Source organism: Erythrolamprus reginae, chromosome 3, assembly GCF_031021105.1.
Source record: "Erythrolamprus reginae isolate rEryReg1 chromosome 3, rEryReg1.hap1, whole genome shotgun sequence".
In the NCBI taxonomy this organism is placed as follows: domain Eukaryota; kingdom Metazoa; phylum Chordata; class Lepidosauria; order Squamata; family Dipsadidae; genus Erythrolamprus; species Erythrolamprus reginae.
In genome coordinates, this window is record NC_091952.1 from 42,805,469 (window position 1) to 42,829,386 (window position 23,918).

The 23,918-nt window shown below is 36.0% G+C and overlaps 2 protein-coding genes across 3 annotated transcripts in view; both read right to left on the reverse strand.

Annotated features, from left to right (window-relative positions):
• LZTR1 (leucine zipper like post translational regulator 1) overlaps positions 1-3,899 on the reverse strand; it is a 35,211-nt gene extending 31,312 nt beyond the window's left edge. For both annotated transcript variants that reach the window (XM_070744974.1, XM_070744975.1), the window contains exons 1-5: positions 3,615-3,899; positions 3,410-3,472; positions 3,086-3,142; positions 2,355-2,434; positions 1,827-1,935 (exon numbers count right to left, since the gene is read on the reverse strand). In XM_070744974.1, coding sequence (XP_070601075.1) covers positions 1,827-1,935; positions 2,355-2,434; positions 3,086-3,142; positions 3,410-3,472; positions 3,615-3,781 — 476 coding nt within the window. In that variant the 5' untranslated portion in view covers positions 3,782-3,899. The remainder of the gene's footprint in view (positions 1-1,826; positions 1,936-2,354; positions 2,435-3,085; positions 3,143-3,409; positions 3,473-3,614) is intronic.
• A 2,894-nt stretch (positions 3,900-6,793) lies between these two features.
• Positions 6,794-23,918, reverse strand: part of IPO9 (importin 9) — a 38,372-nt gene continuing 21,247 nt past the window's right edge. Inside the window, exons 14-24 of the mRNA XM_070744976.1 lie at positions 23,146-23,305; positions 22,002-22,228; positions 20,816-20,964; positions 19,901-20,029; positions 18,553-18,828; positions 16,768-16,934; positions 15,682-15,815; positions 14,247-14,366; positions 13,559-13,663; positions 11,413-11,489; positions 6,794-7,787 (exon numbers count right to left, since the gene is read on the reverse strand). Of these exons, the coding sequence (XP_070601077.1) occupies positions 7,677-7,787; positions 11,413-11,489; positions 13,559-13,663; positions 14,247-14,366; positions 15,682-15,815; positions 16,768-16,934; positions 18,553-18,828; positions 19,901-20,029; positions 20,816-20,964; positions 22,002-22,228; positions 23,146-23,305 (1,655 nt within the window). The 3' untranslated portion in view covers positions 6,794-7,676. The remainder of the gene's footprint in view (positions 7,788-11,412; positions 11,490-13,558; positions 13,664-14,246; positions 14,367-15,681; positions 15,816-16,767; positions 16,935-18,552; positions 18,829-19,900; positions 20,030-20,815; positions 20,965-22,001; positions 22,229-23,145; positions 23,306-23,918) is intronic.

Genomic DNA, 23,918 nt, shown 5'->3' on the forward strand with positions numbered 1-23,918 from the left:
GGGGAGGCTTGGCCGAAAGGGGCTGTACCCGCAGAGCTTTGCCTCCCACCCCTCGCCCCTGTGCTGCCGGCGCGTCATCTTCCCTCCCAGACTCCCCCGGCAAAGTGACGTGGAGGAATGGAAAGCTGAAACCGGGCGGTTTGAGTTTCCCATTCCTTCAAGTCACTTCGCCGCTGCTCTCCTGGCTAAACTGTGTGGCAGGAGACAGGCTTTGAGTTTTTGGCTGGGGGGGAGAAGTAGAACCTTCCTAACTCCCCCCCCCCCCACCAGCCAGAAGGAGCGGCGAAGTGACGTGGAGGAATGGAAAGCTGAAACTGGGCGGTTTGAGTTTCCCATTCCTCCAAGTCACTTTGCCGCTCCTCTCCTGGCTAAACCGGCGGCAGGAGACAGGGTTGGGGGGGGTACTGGGAAGCCCCCCAGGCCGACTGCCACCTTTTCAAACAGCCGCGCCCTTCCCAGCTGAGTCCTGAAGCCAAGCGCCAAAGGCGAACTTCTGCGCTTGGCTTCAGGACTCAGCTGGGAAGCGGCACGGGTGTTTTAAAAGGTCTCCCCCGGCATGGGGGGCTTCCTAGCACCCCCCCAAACCCGGGTTGGGGGTTCGGGGGGGTGCTAGGAAGCCCCCCATGCCGGCGGGAAGACCCAGGGAAGGTTCCTTTGGCCGCCTAGCAGCTGATCTGCCCGGCGGTAATGCAAACTCCACCATCTACGCATGCGTGCAGATGGTGGTGTTACTTCCGGGTAGAAAACTCGCGATATAGCGTTTCGCGAAGCTCGAGATCGCGAAACTCGAGGGATCACTGTATTACATACCTAAATGAACAAATACTATCAAAATGTAACTATTTGGGGAAATAGTTAAGTTTTAGTATAGAACACCATATACTTTTTCTGCCTACATACTATAAGAATATTTCACTATCCTATGTTTATGAAAATAAGACCCTGTCTTATATTTTTCTGAACCCTTATTGTTATGCACTCAAAAGCCCCTTTAGGCTGATTATCAGGGGATGTCTTATTTTGAGGGAAAAGGGATAAAACAAGTTTGGACCACCCTGCAAAAAATCTCTAATCTGTAACTTAGATTTGATGAGGAGCATATGTTTTACCTTATTTATATTATTTACTTATTATTATTTTAATTTTTTTTTATCTGGCCAGAATTGCTTTGGATGAATGAAGGAATTGATGGTTTGGAGGGATGAATAATTTAATTCTCAAGATTTTGGTATTTGTAGTTTAATGAGAGAGCAAAAACAAACCAACACATTAAAAACTCCAGATTCTCCCTCAGGCTAAACAAAGTGCGTTTCAGATACAGTTGCATGTTAAGAAAAAAACAAGTTAACTGAATGTTTTTTTTCTTGATGAATTAGTGAATTAAGGTTTTAGGTTTACTTACTAAGTATATAAAACAAGGACTGGCACCTTTTAACAGCCTATTTTTTTAGATTTAGCTTGATTTAGGGAAGACTAGATGTACCATGAGGTCTTTTTCTGCCGTCAATCTTCTATGTTTCTATGATTCATCCTAAAATTTGGGATCCTGACTAAATAAAAGCAATTGTTCTTTATTTAGCTTTATCTGCAAATACAGCCCCTGATTTCTGCCTCTTATTGATTTTTTTTAGACAAATTGATTGAAAGAAGACTGCTACCATAGTGGGTTTAATGTCATTACTGTTTATCAACTGGGAAGGGCTAAAATTTTAAAATCTCCAGACCACTTTGCAGCCTTCATAATTAAATACAAAATTACTACTGAGTGCTGTTCTGTGAATCTGCACTTTTTACAGGTTTATGTAATAATACATATACATTCCTACCTTCCTTCAATCTTCCATTCAGTCCACTGGCCTGTTGCAAGTTTATATTCAAAAAGATCATTTTTGTTCTTCAAGTTGGAATTGGAATATATATCTCCAGTATAGCCACCTATATGAGGATAATGTTATAATAAAGGATAAATTTTGAACAATTTGATAATAAAGGAGTTATTTTATAACAATAAATATGGATACATAAAACAAATCAATTAATGCCTTTATAGTTCATAAGAAACATATAGGATATCTAGAACTTGTCATGTCTACTTTGGGCAATGAATACTGATTTTTAAAATTTTTACTGGTATTCTTTGCATGATGTCTGATTCCTGCACTATTTCCACACTGTTAGTTTTTAAACTTATCTTATTCTGAATTGTTTTCAGACCTTGGCCACATTCATGAATTGATAATATTTATCAATTATTTTTCTGTCAGTGCTATATGCGTTTGTTGTTAACTCCTCATGCTAATTCATTAAGAGTCCTAAATTACACATAGAACTCAGTTAGCTTTCTGATAACTCACCAAATACAAACATGCTGCTTCCATAAACTACTGCTGAATGATGATACCTTGGTGCTGGTGGAGTCCCAGTAGTAAAAGCTCTACGCAGGATAATATATAACAGTACATAGAAATAAAAAATAGGCTTAATTAATATGGTAAAGTAATAAAAGGACAGGTAAAATTGATTGTATTTTTGATACACACCAAGACACAAGAACATTTTTTCTCGAACGCCATCATTCTGCTAAACAAATAATTCTCTCACCTCTGTCAAACTATACACTAAGGCTACATTACTATTACTATTAGTCATTGTTCCTATCATCCATCTCCTCCCACTTATGACTATATGACTGTAACTTGTTGCTGGTATCCTTATGATTTATATTAATATTGATTGTTTCTTGATTGTTTATCACGCTTCCTAAAATTCTGTGGTAGTATAATTTATCTAGTTATTGTTATAAAACCTACAATCCTGAGTATATTTAATTATAACTAAGTATATAAATGTATTTAAAATCATATGCATATTCTGTTATTCTTCTTTTAAACGATTCAAAACTTTTTTTCTTCCTAACACGCCTTTCCAGTAATTTAACTTATTTTGACACCAAATCAAAGCAGGCAATAATAAAGTATACTGCCATCATAAAAAATAAACTATTTATTATTTTGTCAAATATTCATAAGTGCTAATCCACTCAAATATTGATAATATGGGACATTTAGAAGAAATCGAAACGTACCTGCACCAAGAGCAGTCTTTCACATCAAATCTTAACAGGTCATTCAACATAGTTTTCCTTCAAAGTAAGGGAAACAATACATAAATGTATATTCAGAAGCCACAAAAATATTATAAACGTTTGTAGGTGAAAGAAATTTACTCATTATCTATTATTTGGTTTCTAGCTATTTTTAAATCAAATAAGAGAAAAACTTTCTTTGTATTCTACCAATACGTACTTGACAAATAATATACAGTATTTTTAAAAAAGAGCCAGCCTTTGTTTTGCTTGTGGGGACAGGAGGGATCTATAACCAAGGGGGGGAAATGTAGGGAGACTCACCCGTTATCTCCACCAAAGACGTAGATGGCATCTCGATAAGCCACCACGGTGTGTTTGCTACGACTGGAAAGAAAAGAGGAGACAACCTTGGTTTAAACCCCTTCCCTAAATCCGCTCTCCGGTCCGGCATTTCGCCGGTGGCTCTGTTCGGCCCGATACACCGAACCGAGCCGAGTCCCCCGCAGATCCCAGAGACCCCCCTCACCGTGCCCCGACGAATTCATCGCAGGGCGGAAGGCGGCGCCACCGGTGCACCGTCTCGAAAGGCCCGAAATTCAGAGTCAGGTATTCGACGCTGTCGGAGCAGCTATGATCGAAATCTACGCTGGGCGCCACCTTGGACCGGCCGCCCGAGTTGGCCGCAGCCGCCATGGCCCGGCTTTTGGCTGCCGGGGAGAAAATAGACCGCGAGAGAACATCGATCAAGACCGAAAGGCAACTACAACTCCCAGCATCCCGCGGCTCCGCCGACAACCGTTTCTTCTTGGGAAATCCCGACTACAATTCCCAGCATGCCGTGTACTTCCTGCGGCAGCCGTTTCCAGGGTGATTTTAGCGTTTGTGTTATAACTATAGGTGGTTCTGATCAGTCGCATATACACCCTTTGGAAATACGTTTTTCAATTATAACGTAACGTGGCAACGGCAGACAAAAGTTCAAGACAATAATTATTATTAATAATAACAATAACAACCTTAATAATAACCATCGTATCTACTATCCTTCTATTCTATTCTTCTTATACTACTCTCATAATATCCTTCTATTCTCTAATTGATTATTATATTCCTAAATTTTCACTTCTATTCTTTCTCTAATATATTTTACTCGAGTATAACCTCTATAACCTTCATTGTGTATTATTGTGCATTGGAATGAATGAATGAATAAAATAAAATAATAATAATAAAAAATAAATAAATAAATAAATAAAAAATCTTGTGAACTGTAAATTAATTGGGGTTCAGTAAGCCCAGGATGAACATTTGTAGCATAACAATCAGTCTTTCCCATAAGAAGACGTAACATTTTGTTAAAAAAGGAGAGAAGAAAGCTATACTGTAAACCTTTAGAAACAGTTCACTTTCCCAACTTCTTTTGAAAAGATGTCAAAAGACCATGTTTGTGAAAATCTCTCATCAAACTTACTATTGCTTATCTTCTCAAAGGAAGGCAATGAAAGCATCACTTGAAAGGGAGTGATCAAAATTAAGAAGATGAATTTGTCTATTAGTCTTGACTGATCCCTTGAAACATTTTTTACGACATAAAAATGCTTGTTTTTCACTATGTAAAAAGTATAGTGAATGTATTTAGCATGGACAGGCACTTAAATGTATTATTTGTGTAACTTGTCAAGAAAACAAAGTGGGACTTGCTACAATCGTTAATATTTAAAAATTGTATTCAAGAATTATATATTTTCTATCAATAAGCTATCTATTCCCAAGAACATTTCTTCCCAGGCATGGTATAACACGTTTTTCATCTAATAGTACCAAGGTAAAACTCTGCTTATGTTATGAATAGGATATGGCAGAAAATGATAAAAACCAAGTTGACACTATAAACATTTCTATCAATATTATGCTGTTTATATATTTAGCTTATATATTTCTATAAAGTGGTCTGCAAGTTAGTTGATCCTTCCTATAGCTATTAAATCATCTTTTTTTAAGTACTGTATATATTCTGCAGATACTTTTATTTTATATAAAAACTTTGTATAAAATCTTTATATAAGAAAACAAAAGTCTATTTATGTATGAAATGGGACAAAAATGGCAGACTTTCCACTCAGAAACACTATATAACTCAAAAGGGATAAACATATTCACCCATAAATTGTTTTAATGTGCCAACTCAATTACTGTAGCAGCATAGGAGCATCAAGTTACAAAGTACATGTAAAAGACAACTAAACACTCAAAATACCCACTTTACTGGGTATGTTGAAACAGAAACTGGATTTTTGTTGTTTCTTGATCAGCTAAATCAATTATGCTGTTTTAAGAATGGAATAGAATTTTTTTCTCGTTATTTAAACACAAATCTACAAGTATGATCTATGCATAATGGGCAATGTATGTACATTTATAGTATTTATTTTATGTCATAAGACAAAATACTTATAAGTAGCATTAACCCATTCTAAAATTACTTTTGATCTTATGAAATATTTGCTCTATGTATATGAAATCAAGAATATACTTTAAACAATATACAGTAGTTTATTAATTTTTAAAAAGGGGAAGCTACTTGCATTTTCTTGATTAAAGTTTGACGTAGTTATTCAAGTATCCAGTATTTATTATAGCAATAAGAATGAGGTAGTATTATGCCCATAAATAAATAAATAAAGTTAAACTTTAAATACAAGTAATTTTATATTAGTAAGGTTAAATGATAAATATGAAGCCTTTTCTGGTACCCCAAAGTAATGGTTTTAATGTCATAAATAATATATACTTTTATGCATTTCATATCCAAGATGAACAGATTTTTGCTATTCTTTTATTTAAAATACTTATTTTTTATGGATACACTTTTGAAATCCTGAAAATTAGGAAATAACAGGGCGGACTATATTAAATGGAAAAGGTTTTATAATACTCAGACTTTTGCATTACAAATTCCAAGCTGTCCACTTTGAGAGAAAAAAAGCTTAAGGCATTTATTTTATCTATTTGCCCAAATATTTTGCTGAGAGAATAGAAACAAAACTTAATAAGTTGTGTCATAGTTTTTTGAAAACATCCTATTAAAAGACAGTGTCAGCACATCAGATAAATTATTATATTCCAAATTTAGTTTCAAGTTTAAAGGATTTTTAAATTATCACTATCATTATAACTAACATTTCCAATCAAGGTAGAAGGTTTCTAATTCCAGTGATAATGGACAAGATTTCTTTTTCAGTGTCCGCATAAAAATATATTAGTAATTTAGTACTGGTATATTAAACATCCTAAAGCAGAAATCATTAAAGACACTTTCTTAGGGCTATATTTGTGGTATGCTAAAATTTAGCTTCTATTAGATTTACTTCATTCATATGAGGGAATTACTTACATAGTTACTTTCATACATATTATCTTTTTCAAGAAAGTCAGGGATAAACTATGTGTCTTAGCTGCTTATCTGTAACTGTGCAAGTTCTGACTTTTTCATGAGCCAGAAATACTAATGGTATTAGGCATTTCACAGAAATAAATTTCTTATAGTATTACACTTCAAACAGTTTGAAATCAACACAGATTAATATAGCAGTGCACATTAAATAGGAAGTTGTTTTCCAAATCTATACAGGAATACAGTATTCTAAGTAATTAAAAGCAAAGGATACCATTTTCTTTTCTGAATTTTAAAAAGAACAATACCAATTTATGTTTGAATAGTTTTATTTCATTTCCCAAAAAGGGAGAAAAAGGCAAAAAGGTGTTGGGAGATGCATCGGTGTACTGACTTTTAGAGTAACCAGCAATATTAATTTTACTACCCTATAAAAAATATTTGTACTAATTTGTGAACTATGGTTTAGCCAGTTGTATAATCCTGTGTGTGATCAAAGCAAACAGTTTTGGAAAAATGGCCTCGTGAAGTAAATAAACAAGTTAAAAACAATCAGTTTCATATTTAAAAATTTGGTTTCTAAACAAAAGTCATCAGTAACCACAGGAACTGAGTTTTAATGCAGCAAGTATGCTCAATATGGGTGCATGATAGTTTTAGTACAGAATTATGAAATGGCAGAACCCCAAAGGTTTTCTATAAATGGAAGAAATTTAGAATTATTTTTTCAGGTTTTAATTCAAAGTATTGGACTGGAAGCAGATTCCATTTCATTCCAAATGTCTATATAAAAATGTCATCTGGTTTGAAGATCAAGATAATATACCCTGCATAACAAAAATGTGAAGCGCTTCCAAGTTTCTAGATGAACAAGCTAGTGACAACAGTTCTTTCCTTATTTCATTAAACTGTGCTGTAAAAAGTCAGTGAGGTGCTTTTTCAGTAGAGGAAAAAATGTTTAGAGCCAAACTGGAAAGTTTATCAGAAGAATAGTGTTCCCATTGTGCGAATTCAGAATGCAAAAACTCCATGCATATTTGCCTTTTGTTGCCTTCTAAATCACGAGCAGTATTTCCAAATAAAAATTAATGACATTTGTAATATTTTGTGAATAAAAGAAGTGTTCCTTTTTGAAGTTAAAAACGTGAATTAAACCAGAAAATGTTGCCTAGATATTATCACGATACTCTGGATTTATATGCCAATGGTCTGAAGAACTCTTCTTTCATTTTCATTGAGATGGTCTGAGAACATTGCATAGCAAGGCTGCTGGGCAAACTGGCATAAGAATTGTGTAAGATAAACCTAGGTGAAAGAGAAATGCATTGTTAATGCCTGCACAGAAGAGAAATACATGGTTAATAGTTGATGGGGAAAAAACATCATTAACCCAGAGTAATAGAGTTGTAGTTGCTATTAAAGTTGTCAAAGGATTTGTGAAGTAACTTACAAAGCAGAATCAAAATATGGGTTTAACATTTGTTCAAGAACGAGTACAGAATTTCTGCAACCAACTTTTTTTAAAATTTGGGATTAAGGCACTAATCTGAATTATCTACAGTGAATGGCAGCACATCTGCTTATTCAATACAAGTAGTCCTTGACTTATGACCACAATGAAGCCCAAAATTTATGTTGCTAAGTGACTTTTGCCATACTTTACGACTTTTCTTGTCACAGTTGTTACATGAATCACTGCAGTTAGAAACCCGCTTGTTAAGTGAATTTGGTTTCCCCGTTGACTTTGCCTTGTGAGAAGGTCGCAAAAATTGATCACATGACCCTGGGACACTGCAAACGTCATAAATATGAGTCAGTTGCCAAGCATCTGGATTTTGAACACATGACCATGGGGATGTTGCAACAGTCGTTAGTGTGAAAAACAGTCATAAGTCACTTTTTTCAATGCTATTGTAATTTTAAATGGTCACTAAACTAAGCTCACATTAGAGAAACATCTTTCAGCTGTGACGAGTGGGGCGTTTGCCCAGGTTCGCCTGGTGCACCAGTTGCGGCCCTACTTGGACCGGGAGTCACTGCTCAGTCACTCATGCCCTCATCACCAGGTTCGACTACTGTAACGCTCTCTACATGGAGCTACCTTTGAAGAGTGTTCGGAAACTTCAGATAATGCAGAATGCAGCTGCGAGAGCAATCATGGGCTTCCCTAGGTATGCCCATGTCACACCAACACTCCGCAGTCTGCATTGGTTGCCGATCAGTTTCCGGTCACAATTCAAAGTGTTGATTATGACCAAGCCTTCATGGCACTAGACCAGAATATCTGCGAGACCGCCTTCTGCTGCACGAATCCCAGCAGCCGGTCAGGTCCCACAGAGTTAGCCTTCTCCGGGTCCCGTCGACTAAACAATGTCGGCTGGTGGGACCCAGGAGAAGAGCCTTCTCTGTGGCGGCCCGGACCCTCTGGAACCAGCTCCCCCCAGAGATTAGGATTGCCCCCACCCTCCCTGCCTTTCGTAAACTTCTTAAAACCCACCTCTGCCGTCAAGCATGGGGGAACGGAGACATATCCCTTTGTCTATGTAGTTTTATGTATGGTATGTTTGTGTGTATGCTTTTTAAATAATGGGGTTTTTTAGGCTTTTAATGTTAAATTGTTATTTTAGACTCTTAATATTAGATTTGTTATTGTATACTGTTTTATCACTGCTGTGAGCCGCCCCGAGTCTGCGGAGAGGGGTGGCATACAAATCTAATAAATCAGTAAGTAAGTAAGTAAGTAAGTAAGTAAGTAAGTAAGTAAGTAAGTAAGTAAGTAAGTAAGTAAAGTAAGTAAATAATAATAATAATAACAACAACTGCTGTTAAGTCGAGGACTACCTGTAATGCAGAACATATTTATTCTGAATTGCATCAGAGACTCTGTTCAAACTGTCCAGCATTATAGCTTTAATTTCAGACATGTGTGTTTGAAAACTATGAATGGTGTCAAGAGAACAATCTCATCAGCTTTAAGAATAATGTTAACTGTTGTTGTTGTTGTTATTATTAGTATTAATTGTTTTATTTATTTATTATTTTATTTTATTTATTATTTTATTTAATATTTTATTTATTATTTTATTTATTATTTTATTATTTTATTTATTTATTTATTTGTTGGATTTGTATGCAGACTCGGGGCGGCTCACAGACCAACAAACTGTTGGTCTATTTCCAGATGTAACTCAAACAACATTTATTTCTGATTAACATACACAGAGAATTGAAAAGTCTTCTCCATTGTATTTGTTCTTAAAAACAAGTCATGAATAACAAGAATTTCTTCTTCAGGTCCCTCCCCACCCCCACCCCCCCCACCCCCCAAAAGATTCTCTTTCCAAATTATTTACCAGAACACTGCTACAAGGTCTTTTCAGAAATGTAAAAAATGTTTTCAATGTTCTCTGTTTTTAATTTCTTTGCTCCTTTATTTTGTGCATTTTTTTCTTCGGTACAAATAGTATTCATTTAAGTTATGACAGAGCCCCTGAAAGGTATTTATTACCCAGTTCCAAAGTCCTGACAGACAAACACATTTGGCCATTTGATTGCATTTTGGGTGCCTGGCAACTGGCTCACCTTTATAGCCATGCACAACATACCAGTGTCACATGATTGCAATGTTTTGGTGTTTTTTGCCAGCTTCCAGCAAAAATGGCCCATTTGCTTAATGATCATGGCATTGACTTAATGATCAAAATAAATAATAAAACTGGGTGATTTGCTTAACAACTGCTATGATTTACAACTGTAATTCCAAACTTATTGATAGTCATAATTGTAGTTGTAAGCCGAGAACTACCTGTATGCTATTTCAATATTTTATTCACTTCTTAAAATTCAACACTCTAGAATAAACTAACTTCCATTTGGAAAGCTGTTGATTCTGATAAATGTACATTTTCTTATCTGCAATAGGTCCAATATTAAGATTTCTTGTATCCCACCTTTATTATGATTACAAATACAGTGTTCCCTCGATTTTCGCGAGTTCGAACTTCGCGAAAAGTCTATACCACGGTTTTTCAAAAATATTAATTAAAAAATACTTTGCGTTTTTCCCCCATACCACAGTTTTTCTCGCCCGATGACGTCATATGTCATCGCCAAACTTTCGTCCGCATTTAATACATTTTTTAAAAATAAACTTTAATAAATAAACATGGTGAGTAATAATCTAAGTGGTTGCTAAGGGAATGGAAAATTGCACTTTAGGAGTTTACAGTGTTAAGGGATGGCTTGTGATACTGTTCATAGCCAAAAATAGTGTATTTACTTCCGCATCTCTACTTCGCGGAAATTCGACTTTCGCAGGTGGTATCGGAACGCATCCCCCGCGAAAATCGAGGGAACACTGTACCTCAAGATGGTGAATATATCCAATACACTTTCTTCCTCTTCTTTTCCCCGCAACAAGCAACCTTGTGAGGTAAATTGGGCTGAGAAAAAAATGGCTGATCCCAAGTCACCCAGCTGGCTTTGATGATTAATGTAGGACTTGAATTCAGTCCCCTACTTTCTATCCTGGAGCCTTACTAGACCAAACTGGCTCTCAAACTGGAAGTGAAATTATTAAAACACTTGCCGGAATTAACAAACAAGCAAACAAGGAAATGAAAGAGAATATAGAGATGGGAAAGGTAGATTATCTGAGGTTTGTTGCTTTAAAAAACCGTTTGTGATACCTTTTTAAAAACAGATATGATAAATAAGATATAATAATATTATTCTAGATCAGGTTATCAAACTCGTGGCCTGCAGGTTGGATGCGTCACACGCTGGCCATGCCCAACTCCAGTTTAGCGTGATATGTTTAGTGGGATATGTCATGTTTCGTGTCATTGTGAATTTGACACCCCTGTTCAAGATGGTGAAATTTCAAAGTACAAATGAATACATAACAAAGTTAGACTTCAAGATACACCACCTGTAAATCTATTTGACACAGAGGATCCTTCAATGCATCTGGATCATCCTCATCCTCATCTTCATAATAATCTTCATCTGTCAACAAATATGTCTCAAAGTGAAGTTGATGCACACTTACAGAACTGAAGTCTCAAACCTCTTATACTTTCCTTGCACTACAATAAACTGCTGTTTTCTTTTTAGACATTGAATAAATCAGTAAATAACAAAACAGACCAGAATTACTAATAATAATATTTCCAAACTATACAATGAATGTATTCTGTTTCTTCTATTATTTAACCATCTATTATTTAACAGCAACAATATGTATATCTAAAAAGTGGCAGAAATATTGCCACCATTTCTATGGCATCATCGCAAAAGTTTTATTTCCATTCCTAAAACTGCAATAGTAGGAACAGACAATGAGTATGAACATACACATTTTTGCACACTTTTCTACAATCCAAGTTTCAATAGACTTCTAAAGCTTATTTATCCAGATATAGGTAATCTGTTTCAGTTACTATTTATCTTTTAAACGTGCATTTTTTTGTATTTCAAAGAGTACCGTATATACTCGAGTATAAGCTGAGTTTTTCAGTCCAAAAAATGGGCTGAAAAACACAACCTCGGCTTATACTCGGGTCATTGACAAAGTCACCACAAGAGGGTGCCATTGCTTGAGCCAGAGCGAGGAGGCACCAGCTTTTCCCCCCTCTCGCTTGCCGTAGGAGCTGTGGGAGGGGTGGGGCTGGTGCCTCCTCTCCCTGGCTCAAGCAAAGGAGCCAGCCAAGTGCTCCAACGGAGGGGAAAAAAGCAATGGGAAGCCGGTGAGGTCGTGTGTGCGTGTGTGTGTGTGTGTGTGGCCAAAGTACCTCCTTTTTCCCTTGCTGAAACCCAGAGGCTTTTTTTTTTCTCCCTGTGTGTATTTGTCAACAGGTTTACCATTACTATTCCTTGCTCTCTCTGCATTGCCCTTAGTTTGATTAAAAAGGCCCCCTGCTGTCAGATTCTCCTCCCCCTCCTTTGAAAGGATTTAAACTGTTTAAAAAATGGTATTTTGTGGTAGTTGCTATCCTTGCTTAGATAGGAACTAATAAGGCAAGAGCTAGACAGGAATTCCTAAAGTGTGTTTGTGGATTTTTAAAAGTTGCCTTTTATAAAGTGGGTTTGAGAGCAAGTTTCAATTAACAAGTATGAGGGGAAGCATTTTACATATTTTAAAAATGAGTTTGATTCTTAATAGGACCTGCATATTTAGGATACAAAACCACAAGAGCTGTCTGTGTTTTGCAAGCTTTGCTTGTCTCACTAGTCTGTCTGTCTGTCTGTCTTATCTATCTATCTATCTATCTATCTATCTATCTATCTATCTATCTATCTATCTATCTATCTATCTATCTATCATCTACCTACCTACCTATCTATCTGGTTTTCTATGCTGATAACCTCACAGCAGCTAATGCTGAAGCTCTGTTTGGATATACAGATTTATTTATTTATTTATTTATTTATTTATTTATTTATTTATTTATTTATTTATTTATTTATTTATTTATTTATTTATTTATTTATTTATTTATTTAACTGGATCTGTATGCTGCCCTTCTCCAAGGACTCAGGGTGGCTCACAGCATATATAAAAACAGAACAATAATGTAAATCCAATTAATGATGAGATGATGAGAAGGAATCCTGTTTTAAATTTACAGAGCTAGTTTACTGGTTTTCTTTAAAATAAATATTCTAAAACATGTAATCTTCTGATGTTTCAATTAATGTAATTTTATTGGTTTCCATTTTTATAAGTTACCAGTAGCCACTGCATTTTCTAACCTCGGCTTATACTCGGGTCAATAAGTTTTCCCAGGTTTTTTTGTGCCAAAACTGGTGTCTCGGCTTATACTCGGGTCGGCTTATACTCGAGTATACTGTATACGGTATATGTTTCTGTAGGCATAGTGGGAGAGGTGCTCAATTTGTGTATTTCTTGGAACTGATTTAGAAATGGAAGTAACGTGTCTAGTTACCCATACTGAACTTATTTTATTGAAATAGGGAACAAACAAATCCTAACAGCTTAACAACATTATTGTTGCTTTGATTACAAAAAAATAATCATAAGCTTTTTATGCTTTGCGTAAAACTGCTTCACTTACCATATTTATTGGTGGCAAGAATATCTGACAACAGCTGGCCTGTTAACCCTTCATTGTCTTCTTCCTCCTCATCTTCTTGATCTTCCCACATATCATTGGTTTCTTCTGTTAATTGGAATCAGACATTAAACTAGCAGAACAGATTTATTTAATTTTATTGACTGTCTATTGTAATACAGTATTCTCTGAGAAACAAATGTTAACCTTTTTGTCCCCAAGTAAATTTTATTTAAGCATTATAATAATCTGAAAATTTATTCCTTTACTGTAAATGTTTGTGGTCATTAACTCACTAAATTGACCCAGAACATAAGGCAAACTTTTATTTAAAAAATTGTAAAAGGAAAAGAATTATGAACACATGACTACTAATCTGAATGCCCAATATAGTTTTGTTTTATGCAACCTTGCTCACGTGCTGTTACTCATGCAATGCTGCGATCATCGTTTAAATTGTGTACTGCAGCAGCATTTCACATATGTATTTTATTAAATTTATATTATAGCTTTTTCTCCCACAACCACCATAACCAGTTCTTTTTCTCCTGTAATCAGGGCAAATAGCCCATAACCACTAGTCTCAAAAATTATCAGTACAACAGTGATTAATCCATGGCTGAGTGTATTTGGACCTTCCAAACCCACATTCCATGCAAGTTGGATCATAAGATACCTAGCAACATAGTACCTTGGCTCCATTCTGCAGCAGTCTGTCGAGAAGCATTTGCTTCTATTGCATTAGAAAGCTCATTTATTATCAGCTTTAAGATTTTAACTAACAAAGGAATGTTGGTCCAGCGGTCAGGATCTAAAAGATACCAAAAATTGCAGATTCTTTAAGAAATTAAGAACTTTGAGAAACCACAATGCAAAACCAGTTGAAGAAGCGTTTCATGTTTTATTAGCCTCCGAAGTGTTTTTGAAAACACATATACACACACACACACACACACACAGAGACAGAGAGAGACAGCGACAGAAAGAGACAGACAGAGACAGAGAGACTGAGAGAGAGAGAGAGAGAGAGAGAGAGAGAGAGAGACAGACAGACAGACAGACAGACAGACAGACAGACAGACAGACAGACGGAGACACACAGAGAGAGGGGGATCAGAGAAGCGATTGTTCTGGGACCCTGACAATAATTGCCCAGCTATAGGTAGTCCTCATTTAGTGACTACAAGTTAGCTGGCAACTAAATTGTTAAATGAAGTTATCTCTAAGAGAAACTGACTATTCTCACAAAGTTACTTCAACTTTCCTTCATTTTACAGATCTGAAAATGTTGTAAGTGCAACGATTGGTCATGAAGTAAATTTTTCACCACTGCAAATGGTCCCATATGAGATAGTTGCTAAATGAGGATTATCTGTTTACGCAAATTCTGTACTCACTCATTGTTATATTTGTTATTAAAAGTTAATATTTACTGTGTCTGAACAAATTGTCAATACAGTATCACTCTTTAAACATCTGTCTCTAAGTTAACCTTTTGCAGGCTACATATTTTAGGACATAGCAGGGCATTTCTTTTAAAAAAATGATAAATTTTGGTATAAGATATTTAATTTACATAATAGTTTAATTGGTTCAGAAGAATTACATCCATGGCAAAAAAAAAAAAATTCCAGTCAAAAAGTCTCACTGCTTTTCATGAAATGTGGACATGCAGTATATTCTGAACCTATTTTTAAATTTTATATCTTTGCATTTGGTTGTAAGCCGTGCAGAGTCCTACGGGGAGTGGGGCAGCATATAAATCCAAATAGCAAACAAACGTTCAGAATCATTTATTCTTATAAAATTAAAAATTCACTACTAGTTTTTATGAATATTTGTAACATCTTTAAAATATATAAAATTTTTGTTGATAAATATTTATTTAATGGTAAGTGCAGTTGGTATGCAAATTGTAAAGGCTGTATGGAATATGGAACAAAAGATCTCAATTTTCACTGAAGACTGTCTTATCAATATCCAAAATTTCAATAGACGAATTTATCATGAAAAAAATTAATTTTGGCATGAATTACAAAATGACCTGATGCTAATTGTTTAATAAAGGTTAACAAAGAATAAAAATTATTTTTAATGATGCATCCTGTTGATTCAGATACACTCACTTTTGGCTGTTTTCGATCGTGTACGTATGCCTTCTTCCATATTAAATATTTCTTCCCCTTTTACCCTGATATCTTGAAGGCGCTTGTCATCTGTATTGATACCATACTGGAGTAACTTACATAGAGCTACCGAACTGAAATTTTTAAAAATAATATATTTCATTTAATTTCATTCTACCTATAAGACATGTATGTAAAAGCATAAGTGAAGATTTGCAACATTGTATTTCATTTGGATGTGTAAACAAATATTTAATAGGATCAATGACATGAATGTTTATATACCGCATTTTTCAGACACTGGAGTATAAGACGCATCTTAGTTTTGGGGAAGGAAAATAAGAAAAAAGCTGATTGGCGGGTGAATCGGCCTCCTGAAATATCCCTAATCAGCTGTTCCCAGGTGAATTTTAGCAACAGGTTCAATGATTGTGAGCTCTGCGCCTTGTTTTTTCCCCTGCCTCTAAAACCTTCGTTTCAGAGGCTTTTTTCAATCTCTGAAATCTCCATTTGAGAGGCTGGGTAAGGCTACTTTTGGAGTTTAAGATGCACCCAGATTTTCACTCTCTTTGGGGGGGGGAGGTGCATCTTTTACACTGAAAAATATGGTAATTATTTTAATAATCACAAAAATTATTTAGTCTGCAAAGATTATGCAAGACTTTAATATATTTGTCTATATATCTTATTTGTCTCCAATCTGCTTTTCCATAACCCCCAGTGTTTCTTCCTTTCCACCCAATTTGAAATCCCTATTACCAAGTTTATTAGCCAACACAGGAGAACCGTTCTACTTTCTTTTTGATTGAGTGGGCAGGATGCTTAACAAAATCCAGCCCTCTATAACTGTTGGTAGATATATTCTCAATCCTTTATATAAGAGATGTTTATGTTCTAAACAAGGCACAAATCCTTGTGCAGTATATAAAGGACTGTATCAAGTCAATTTGTCTTGAACAATTAATTATAATAAAATTATGATAAGATGCATTGCTTCTTACACTTACTTCTTACGTTCTTTAAAAAACAAATTAAATATTTGTTCCAATCTATAGAAATATACACTGCAATAACAGAAAACCTTACCTGACCTTCCCTTCATACTGTCCATAGAACAAATGTTGTCGACTCGTCCACTCTGACATTACAAATTCCAGAGCAGGCTTGCCTGTTGGTCCAGGTAAACTACAAAGAAATTCTAATAATGGTTCCAGCTGAGAATGAACTAGATGAGCAAATACCATGATCAAAGACTGTGAAAGAAATCAAAAGAAGATAATGATAGCTTCAATTTCTAAAAAAACAATCTCATGAATAAAATATCAAATATCATTTATATATATATATGTTGTTTTTGTTTTTTGCTGAATTTGAAAATTAAGGGAGACTAGGATAGATCTATTTCGGCCTTATTTTGGCCTCATCAGCTAGCCATACCCTCACTGGGACTTGAACCTGCAACCTTATATATATGATGGTCTTGGTATATTCGGGTTTCTTTCCGTGTAGGATTTGGAAATTTCTAGCGACGTTTCAACTAGGTCCCACTCGTCATCTTCAGGCTGGTGTTTGTCCTTGTTCTAGGGCGAACACAACGAGACCTGAGCTGTTTTCCTTCTATAAATACTGGTGGCTGGGTGTGGTTTGATGGCTCAGCATTTGCCTGCTGTGTAGAAACTTCCTGGTGAGTCAGTGGGGTAACACCTGGGGTCGTTGATGTAACTGAGGTATGCTGATTAGTTAATGGTTGTAGATTAGGCGTGATATCCTGAGTAGTTGGAGCTTGCAGGTTACTTGATTGTTTTGCAATGTGTGTTCTGAGTCTGGTTTCAGTTTCTATGGCTGGGATACGTTTGAGGGCTGGTTTCCAGATGTCTGGTAGGCGGGAGGTATCATCCCGCTTGTTCATATTTTGGGGATGTTTTTCTATCTCGATGGCTTCCATGATTATTCTTTTGCTGTAGTGTTCTGTTTTGGACATTAATTTGGTACTGTCAAAATCAATTTCATGTCCTGTGGTTTTGAAGTGTTGGAAAAGGGAGGAGTTTTTTTCTTTTTTCCTTAATGCATTCTTATGTTCTGCAACACGTGCATTTACTCTCCTGTTAGTTTGTCCAATATATGTGGCTGGGCAGATTTTACATGGTATTTGATAAACTCCCTGGTTTTCTAGCTGGATATTGTCTTTGGGGTTTCTTAGGATGTTGGCTATTTTTTTATCTGTACCAAAGGCTGTCTTGATGTTGTGTTTGCGGAGAATTTTGCTGATTTTATCTGTGGTGCCTTTGATGTAAGGGAGGAGGGCGATGCCATTGTCCTGTTCTGTGTCTTGGTTCTTGGGGGGTGTCTCTTTTTGGATTAAGTTGGTGATTGCCTCTCTTTGGAATCCATTGGAAATTAATACATTTGTGAGACTGTGTAATTCAGGTTCCAGGTGGTCTTTGTCGGCTAGGCGTTTGGTTCTGGAAATGAGGATCTTGGCTACGGAATTGATCTGTGCAGGGTGGTGGTGGGATTTTGCGTTCAAGTAGCGGTTGGTGTGTGTCTTCTTCTGGTAGACGGTATGTCCTAGGGAGCCATTGGGTTTTTTGTAGATTAGGACATCCAGGAAGGGAAGTTTGTTGTTGGGTTCTATTTCCATGGTGAATTGTATTTTGGGGTGTAGGCTGTTGAGATGTGTGAGGAAGCTGTCCAGTTTTTCTTTCCCATCCTACACGGGAAGAAACGCGAATATACCAAGACCATCATACTGGTACCCGTGAAAATCTACGAAAACATATATATATATAATGCTTGCAAACAATTATTCTGATAATTATCATGAAATAAATATTCTAATTACACTTTTCATCTGTTTTACAACGTACTCACCTGCATTACAGTTAGTGTTTCTGCTTGCTGCATTTTACTAAGAATTGCTCTGAGAATCTGATCCAGATTTTCTCCCAATTCACTCCCAACTTTGGAAATCAATGTAGAAACTAGCCTGCCTACAAAGGCAGCTGTGAATTCTGAAGTCCGTGGATCCAGAAGTTGACTCACCACCTGCATCACATACCACAGTCCATTGTGGCCTTGCTCATCACGCCACTGTGCAATTTGTTCCAAAGCGACTGAAATGTATGCACGTAAACACTCACCACCATTCTGAATAAACAATAACAGGACACAAAATCTTTCATTCTAGAAATAATTCAGATATTATAACCAAACATCATCGTACTACACAGGATGAAATAGTAACTGGTGACTAAGGAAAAAAAAACCCACAAGAAATCTTTTCAGATAATCTTACTCTGCTTCACTTTTTCACAAAACCCCTTTAAAGATCTAGGTACTAAGCCTGAAAGAAATAAAATAAACTCTATTTGGCCCAATTCTTGGGAAATAATGTTTAGACTCCTAATCTAAACATCCAAAGGATGAAATTGACCCATGTGATGATCCAAACAGGTGGAAATAACATGTTATTTATTTTTTCATGCATGAATGCCTAATGTTATTCATATGCATTGGTTAAATTTAAGTGTTGGCATAGTAGAAACAAGTACACAAAGAAATAAAGCCAAAATTGATATTTTCCAGAATGCTTGTTGCATTTAAACAAGTATATTTTATCAACTTGCTTGAACTAGTGTGATTTTTCTCTTGTAAATAACATTAGTGAAGCTTGTTCAAAGTACATGTATTGAAATTAAATAACTTATCTCTAAACAGCATTTATCAGCCATATATCTATCTTTAATTTTCTGCTTTCTGTATATCTACTTAGACAGATACTGTAGCAAACCAATTACCAAAAAAGGAAGAGCAAAACAAGTAAAATTTGACAATATTCCTAAGTGTTGTAGGAGTGAGAAATAATCTTATGATAATACACCATATTTTACATATTTGCACCCAATATCAATATGCAAGTATAATAGGTTGGGGCTTGTGTTGTGTAGTTACAGTGTTTTTTTGTCAGTCCTATTACATAGTAGCCTATGCTAATTTTTCTGCTATTACCAAAATTTAGAAAAAAATAAATTTCAGTTGTGAAAGATTTGCTTTGTGTTTAAATCACATATTAAAAATAAAAAAGCCATTTAAATTTCATTAATGGAATCAATTGCCATTTGCAGTCATTTTATTCCTGCATCTTAATCATCAGGAATCCGGCTGGTTTAAATATAGAAACTTTATACAAATGACTGAACAGCAACTCACAAAACATTACCTGCATGGTAGCGTTGTCATCTGTGTGCAGGCTACACTGAGCCACAGCAGGAAAAGCTTGGAAGATTAAGAGATCCGAAAGAGGTGGTTTAGTATTTCTTACAACAGTTGTTAATATGTCTATTGAAGTCTGAAAAAGAAAATAAATCAGGGGTAGAAACTAACAAGCTGGGGGGGAGAGAGATGACATTGTACAATAATAGGATTATTTTATCCAACAGTAATTAAAACTAATGAGCAAGTGTTGTTCTGTTTTCTAAGAAGCAAGTTGTTCAAGATGACACTTCTACAACCTTCCTACCATTTGGTTGGTAAGACGATTCATATCGTTTTCAGCTTTTCTCTAAATGTCTTGCTGTCTTGCCTCATTGAGAAATCTTAGAGAATACTGAGTTTATTTTTTTATTTTGGGAGTTGCCCAGAGTTGTTAAAAGACAGGGGCATATAAGTATTTTAAGTAACTAAATAAAATATTTTTTCTGTTTTCCACATCTGTAGCTAAAATCAGAAAGTTCCATTAAACAACTTTTTAAACCTTCCCCCACTTTTGTTCCTTTAATTTGAATTCATATGTCATCTTTATTTCCAATAATATATTATGCTTTAAGAAATTACTTAAAACTACGTTCTCTTGTAAAATGCTAATTGTAACTATGGAATGCAAAATTATTACCTGATTGTCCTTTTTTACTATTAATTTAAGTATTATACTATATTAATTGCTTTAATTATACTTTTATTTTTAGACTTCTAGAAAATATAATCCTATTTAATACTTTTATCGTTTGGCTTTGCGGAGGCTCTCAGCTTTAATGTATTTTTCATTAGGAATTTAAGAACAAATATTTCTTTTTTAAATCAGCAGTCAGATATACAAATGTTTCTATATTTTGAAAAAAAATGTCTGTATACTTACTGCACAAAGTCCTGCTGGAATTTTATCAACAGGAGCTTGCATGATACTAACAAGAGTTGGAATTAATCTCATCTGCATTGCATCCTGACAGGCTTCTATTTGTGCTAGTTCCTTAAAAATATCCTGGGCAAGAGAAGCGACAACTGGATCTAAATAAAAAATAATAATATCAATTACTAAGGAGAAATATCCTAGTAAAATCATAATGTTATATAATAAGAACAACAACCTCTAACATCACCCTGTCTACTAACAAATATTCTAGCCAAAAAATAATTCATATGCATTCTTAGAATATTACATTGCTGGGTGGATTCAACCGAATCCCAGCGACCGATTAGGTCCCACAGAGTTGGCCTTCTCCGGGTCAACTAAACAATGCCGTTTGGCAGGACCCAGGGGAAGAGCCTTCTCTGTGGCAGCCCCGACCCTCTGGAACCAGCTCCCCCCAGAGATTAGAACTGCCCCCACCCTCCTCGCCTTTCGTAAACTCCTTAAAACCCACCTTTGCCGTCAGGCATGGGGGAATTGAAGCATCTCCCCCGGGCCTATACAGTTATGTATGGTATGCTTGTGTGTATGTTTGCTTTTAATAATGGGGTTTTTAGTGTTTCTTTTAAATTATTAGATTTGTTATATATTGTTTATTATTGCTGTGAGCCGCCCCGAGTCTACGGAGAGGGGCGGCATACAAATCAAGTCAAGTCAAGTCAAGTCAAGTCAAGTCAAGTCAAATCAAATCAAATCAAATCAATCAACAAATAAGTGTCTTGTTCAGAAAAAATGCAAGGATACAAAACGGAGAGCATCCTGGGGACCAAGGAATGAGCATTTTATCAGTTCCCCTTCTAATAAATGGGTGTTCTGTAACTGGCCATGCTCACCATTTCAGCAATTTTCTAAGTGCTAAAATGCTACCTGTCACAGTAGGAAACAAGCATAACAAAAAGCTGCTAATTTCTATAAACTGACTTAATAATATTTCTTATTATTAATATTAATTATTATTAATAATAAGCTTTTTTAAAAAAACCAAGATAGATATCCCTATGGCCTTTTAATAAAATACTAAAAAAAAAAAAACCTCTGTAAACCAATTTCTTTATTTAAAAAATATTTGAAATCAGTAGTGTTCTTTGAATATAATCATTTGTAATCATAATCAAGAGCAAGTGTGAGCACGTACCATTACTATATTTAAGAAATATTGCAATGGTGAAGGGACAAATCTTGTTCTCCACACTTGTTGTAAAGGCTGGATCTACTGTGCAGACAATGCAAAGGGTTTCCATCACAAGATTGAGAACCTCTGAACTAAACTGAGCTGCCAAATGGATTAATCCATCAAGGATACTAGGAAGAAAAGGCTGTAGGACGTGAGTGCTTTCAGAAATCTTCAGTTGGTCACAGTAGCTAGGAAAAAAACACATTTTAAGAAGAAAATTTACAACATTATGTTTGTCAATAAGATTGTAACACAGCACAACATTTCTCACCATCATACATTCAATGTCTTCACTATTCTAAGTATTATACATTGTTCTGCCTGACCAGCCTCAAGCAATGATTAACGGTCCAGGAAAGAAGGTCAGACACACACGTGCATAGTTAGTCAGCAAACTTGTATTAAACAGAAAAGAAAAGGCTAAAGAAAACTGTCCTTATTTTCAGGAGTAAAACACAATTTGAGTTGAAAATTCAGCTAGATACAAAGTTCATGAAAAAGCAAACAAATACAAAAGTCACGTAGCATAAATGTTCCAAGAGTTCTCTGAATTCTCACGGCACGAAAGCAGCAGCTTGTCCCAGAGTTTTCAACTCCCACAACGCTGAGTTGAAATCCAAGAGCAGAAACTTCAAAGCAGGAACAACGACGCCACACAAACCACCCAGATAAACAGCCACAGTTTGCCTTGGCCCCTGTTCCCTTTTTATGCCTTTAGCCCTCATTAAGGGAACCACACCCAGCCCAGGTGCGCCTATCATGCCTTATCATACTTCTTAAAGCGATCCCTTGTTTGTAAGGCTCTTCGGTTGCGTAAATTCATATATTGCCCTGCAGACGAACTGAGTGAGGACAAACTGTCCAAAGAACTGCCAGCCAAATCCCCTGGGCTGTCTGCTGAATCCTCCTGGCTCTCTGCCACATCTTCCTGACTGTCTGCTACATCTTCCTGGCTGTCAGCCAGGCTTTCACAGTCACTGTGTGCCGCGTCTCCCCCATCTTTGGGGGCAACGGCTGTTCCAGGCCCAAACACAACATACATTCTCAAAATTAAATCAATAGTATCACACTACTGTTCAACTAATACAAGTCTTTATCTACATACCCCCAGATAGCCCTTACTGCAGAAATTCGCACAGAAGGAGGTTGTGTTTCATGAAGGCCACTGACTGTTGCTTGCAGAAATTGCTGGATGAGTTCTGGAGACATTGCAACTGTGAACCGACTGGCTGCCCAAAGAGCCCGGCCAAGAAGGAAAGGCGAAACTATAAGAAAAAAACCCAACAAACCATAGTGTTATTGCTATTGTAGTTCTCTCTCAAAACTATCATCTGGTAACAGTCCCTAAATATATTAGTGAGACAGTTTACAAACTTGGAGATAATAAAAAAGTTATCTTTCTACACATAAATATGATAGGGTATTGTAGCCCAATGGTATAAAGTGTGCACACCTGATTTACATTATAATACGGCATACGTCTTTAATTCTCCAAGTGCAGGCTGAAGCAAAGAAATGAATGAATGTACCTGATCATTTTTATTAATATTGTTTCCTGATTGCTTGTTTGACCCCTATGACAATCATTAAGTATTGTACCTCATGATTCTTGACAAATGTATATTTTCTTTTATGTACGCTGAGAGCATATGCACCAAAGACAAATTCCTTGTGTGTCAGTCACACTTGGCCAATAAAGAATTCTATTCTATCCTATCCTATCCTATCCTATCCTATCCTATGGATTTTAACAGAAAGGACAGGTTGCCATTATGTTAACAAGAATGTGTTTGTATTCCTTACTTTTTGACTGTTGACACAGAGAAGACATAGGTACAGTGTTTCCCCGATAGTAAGACCCCCCCGATTGTAAGACAT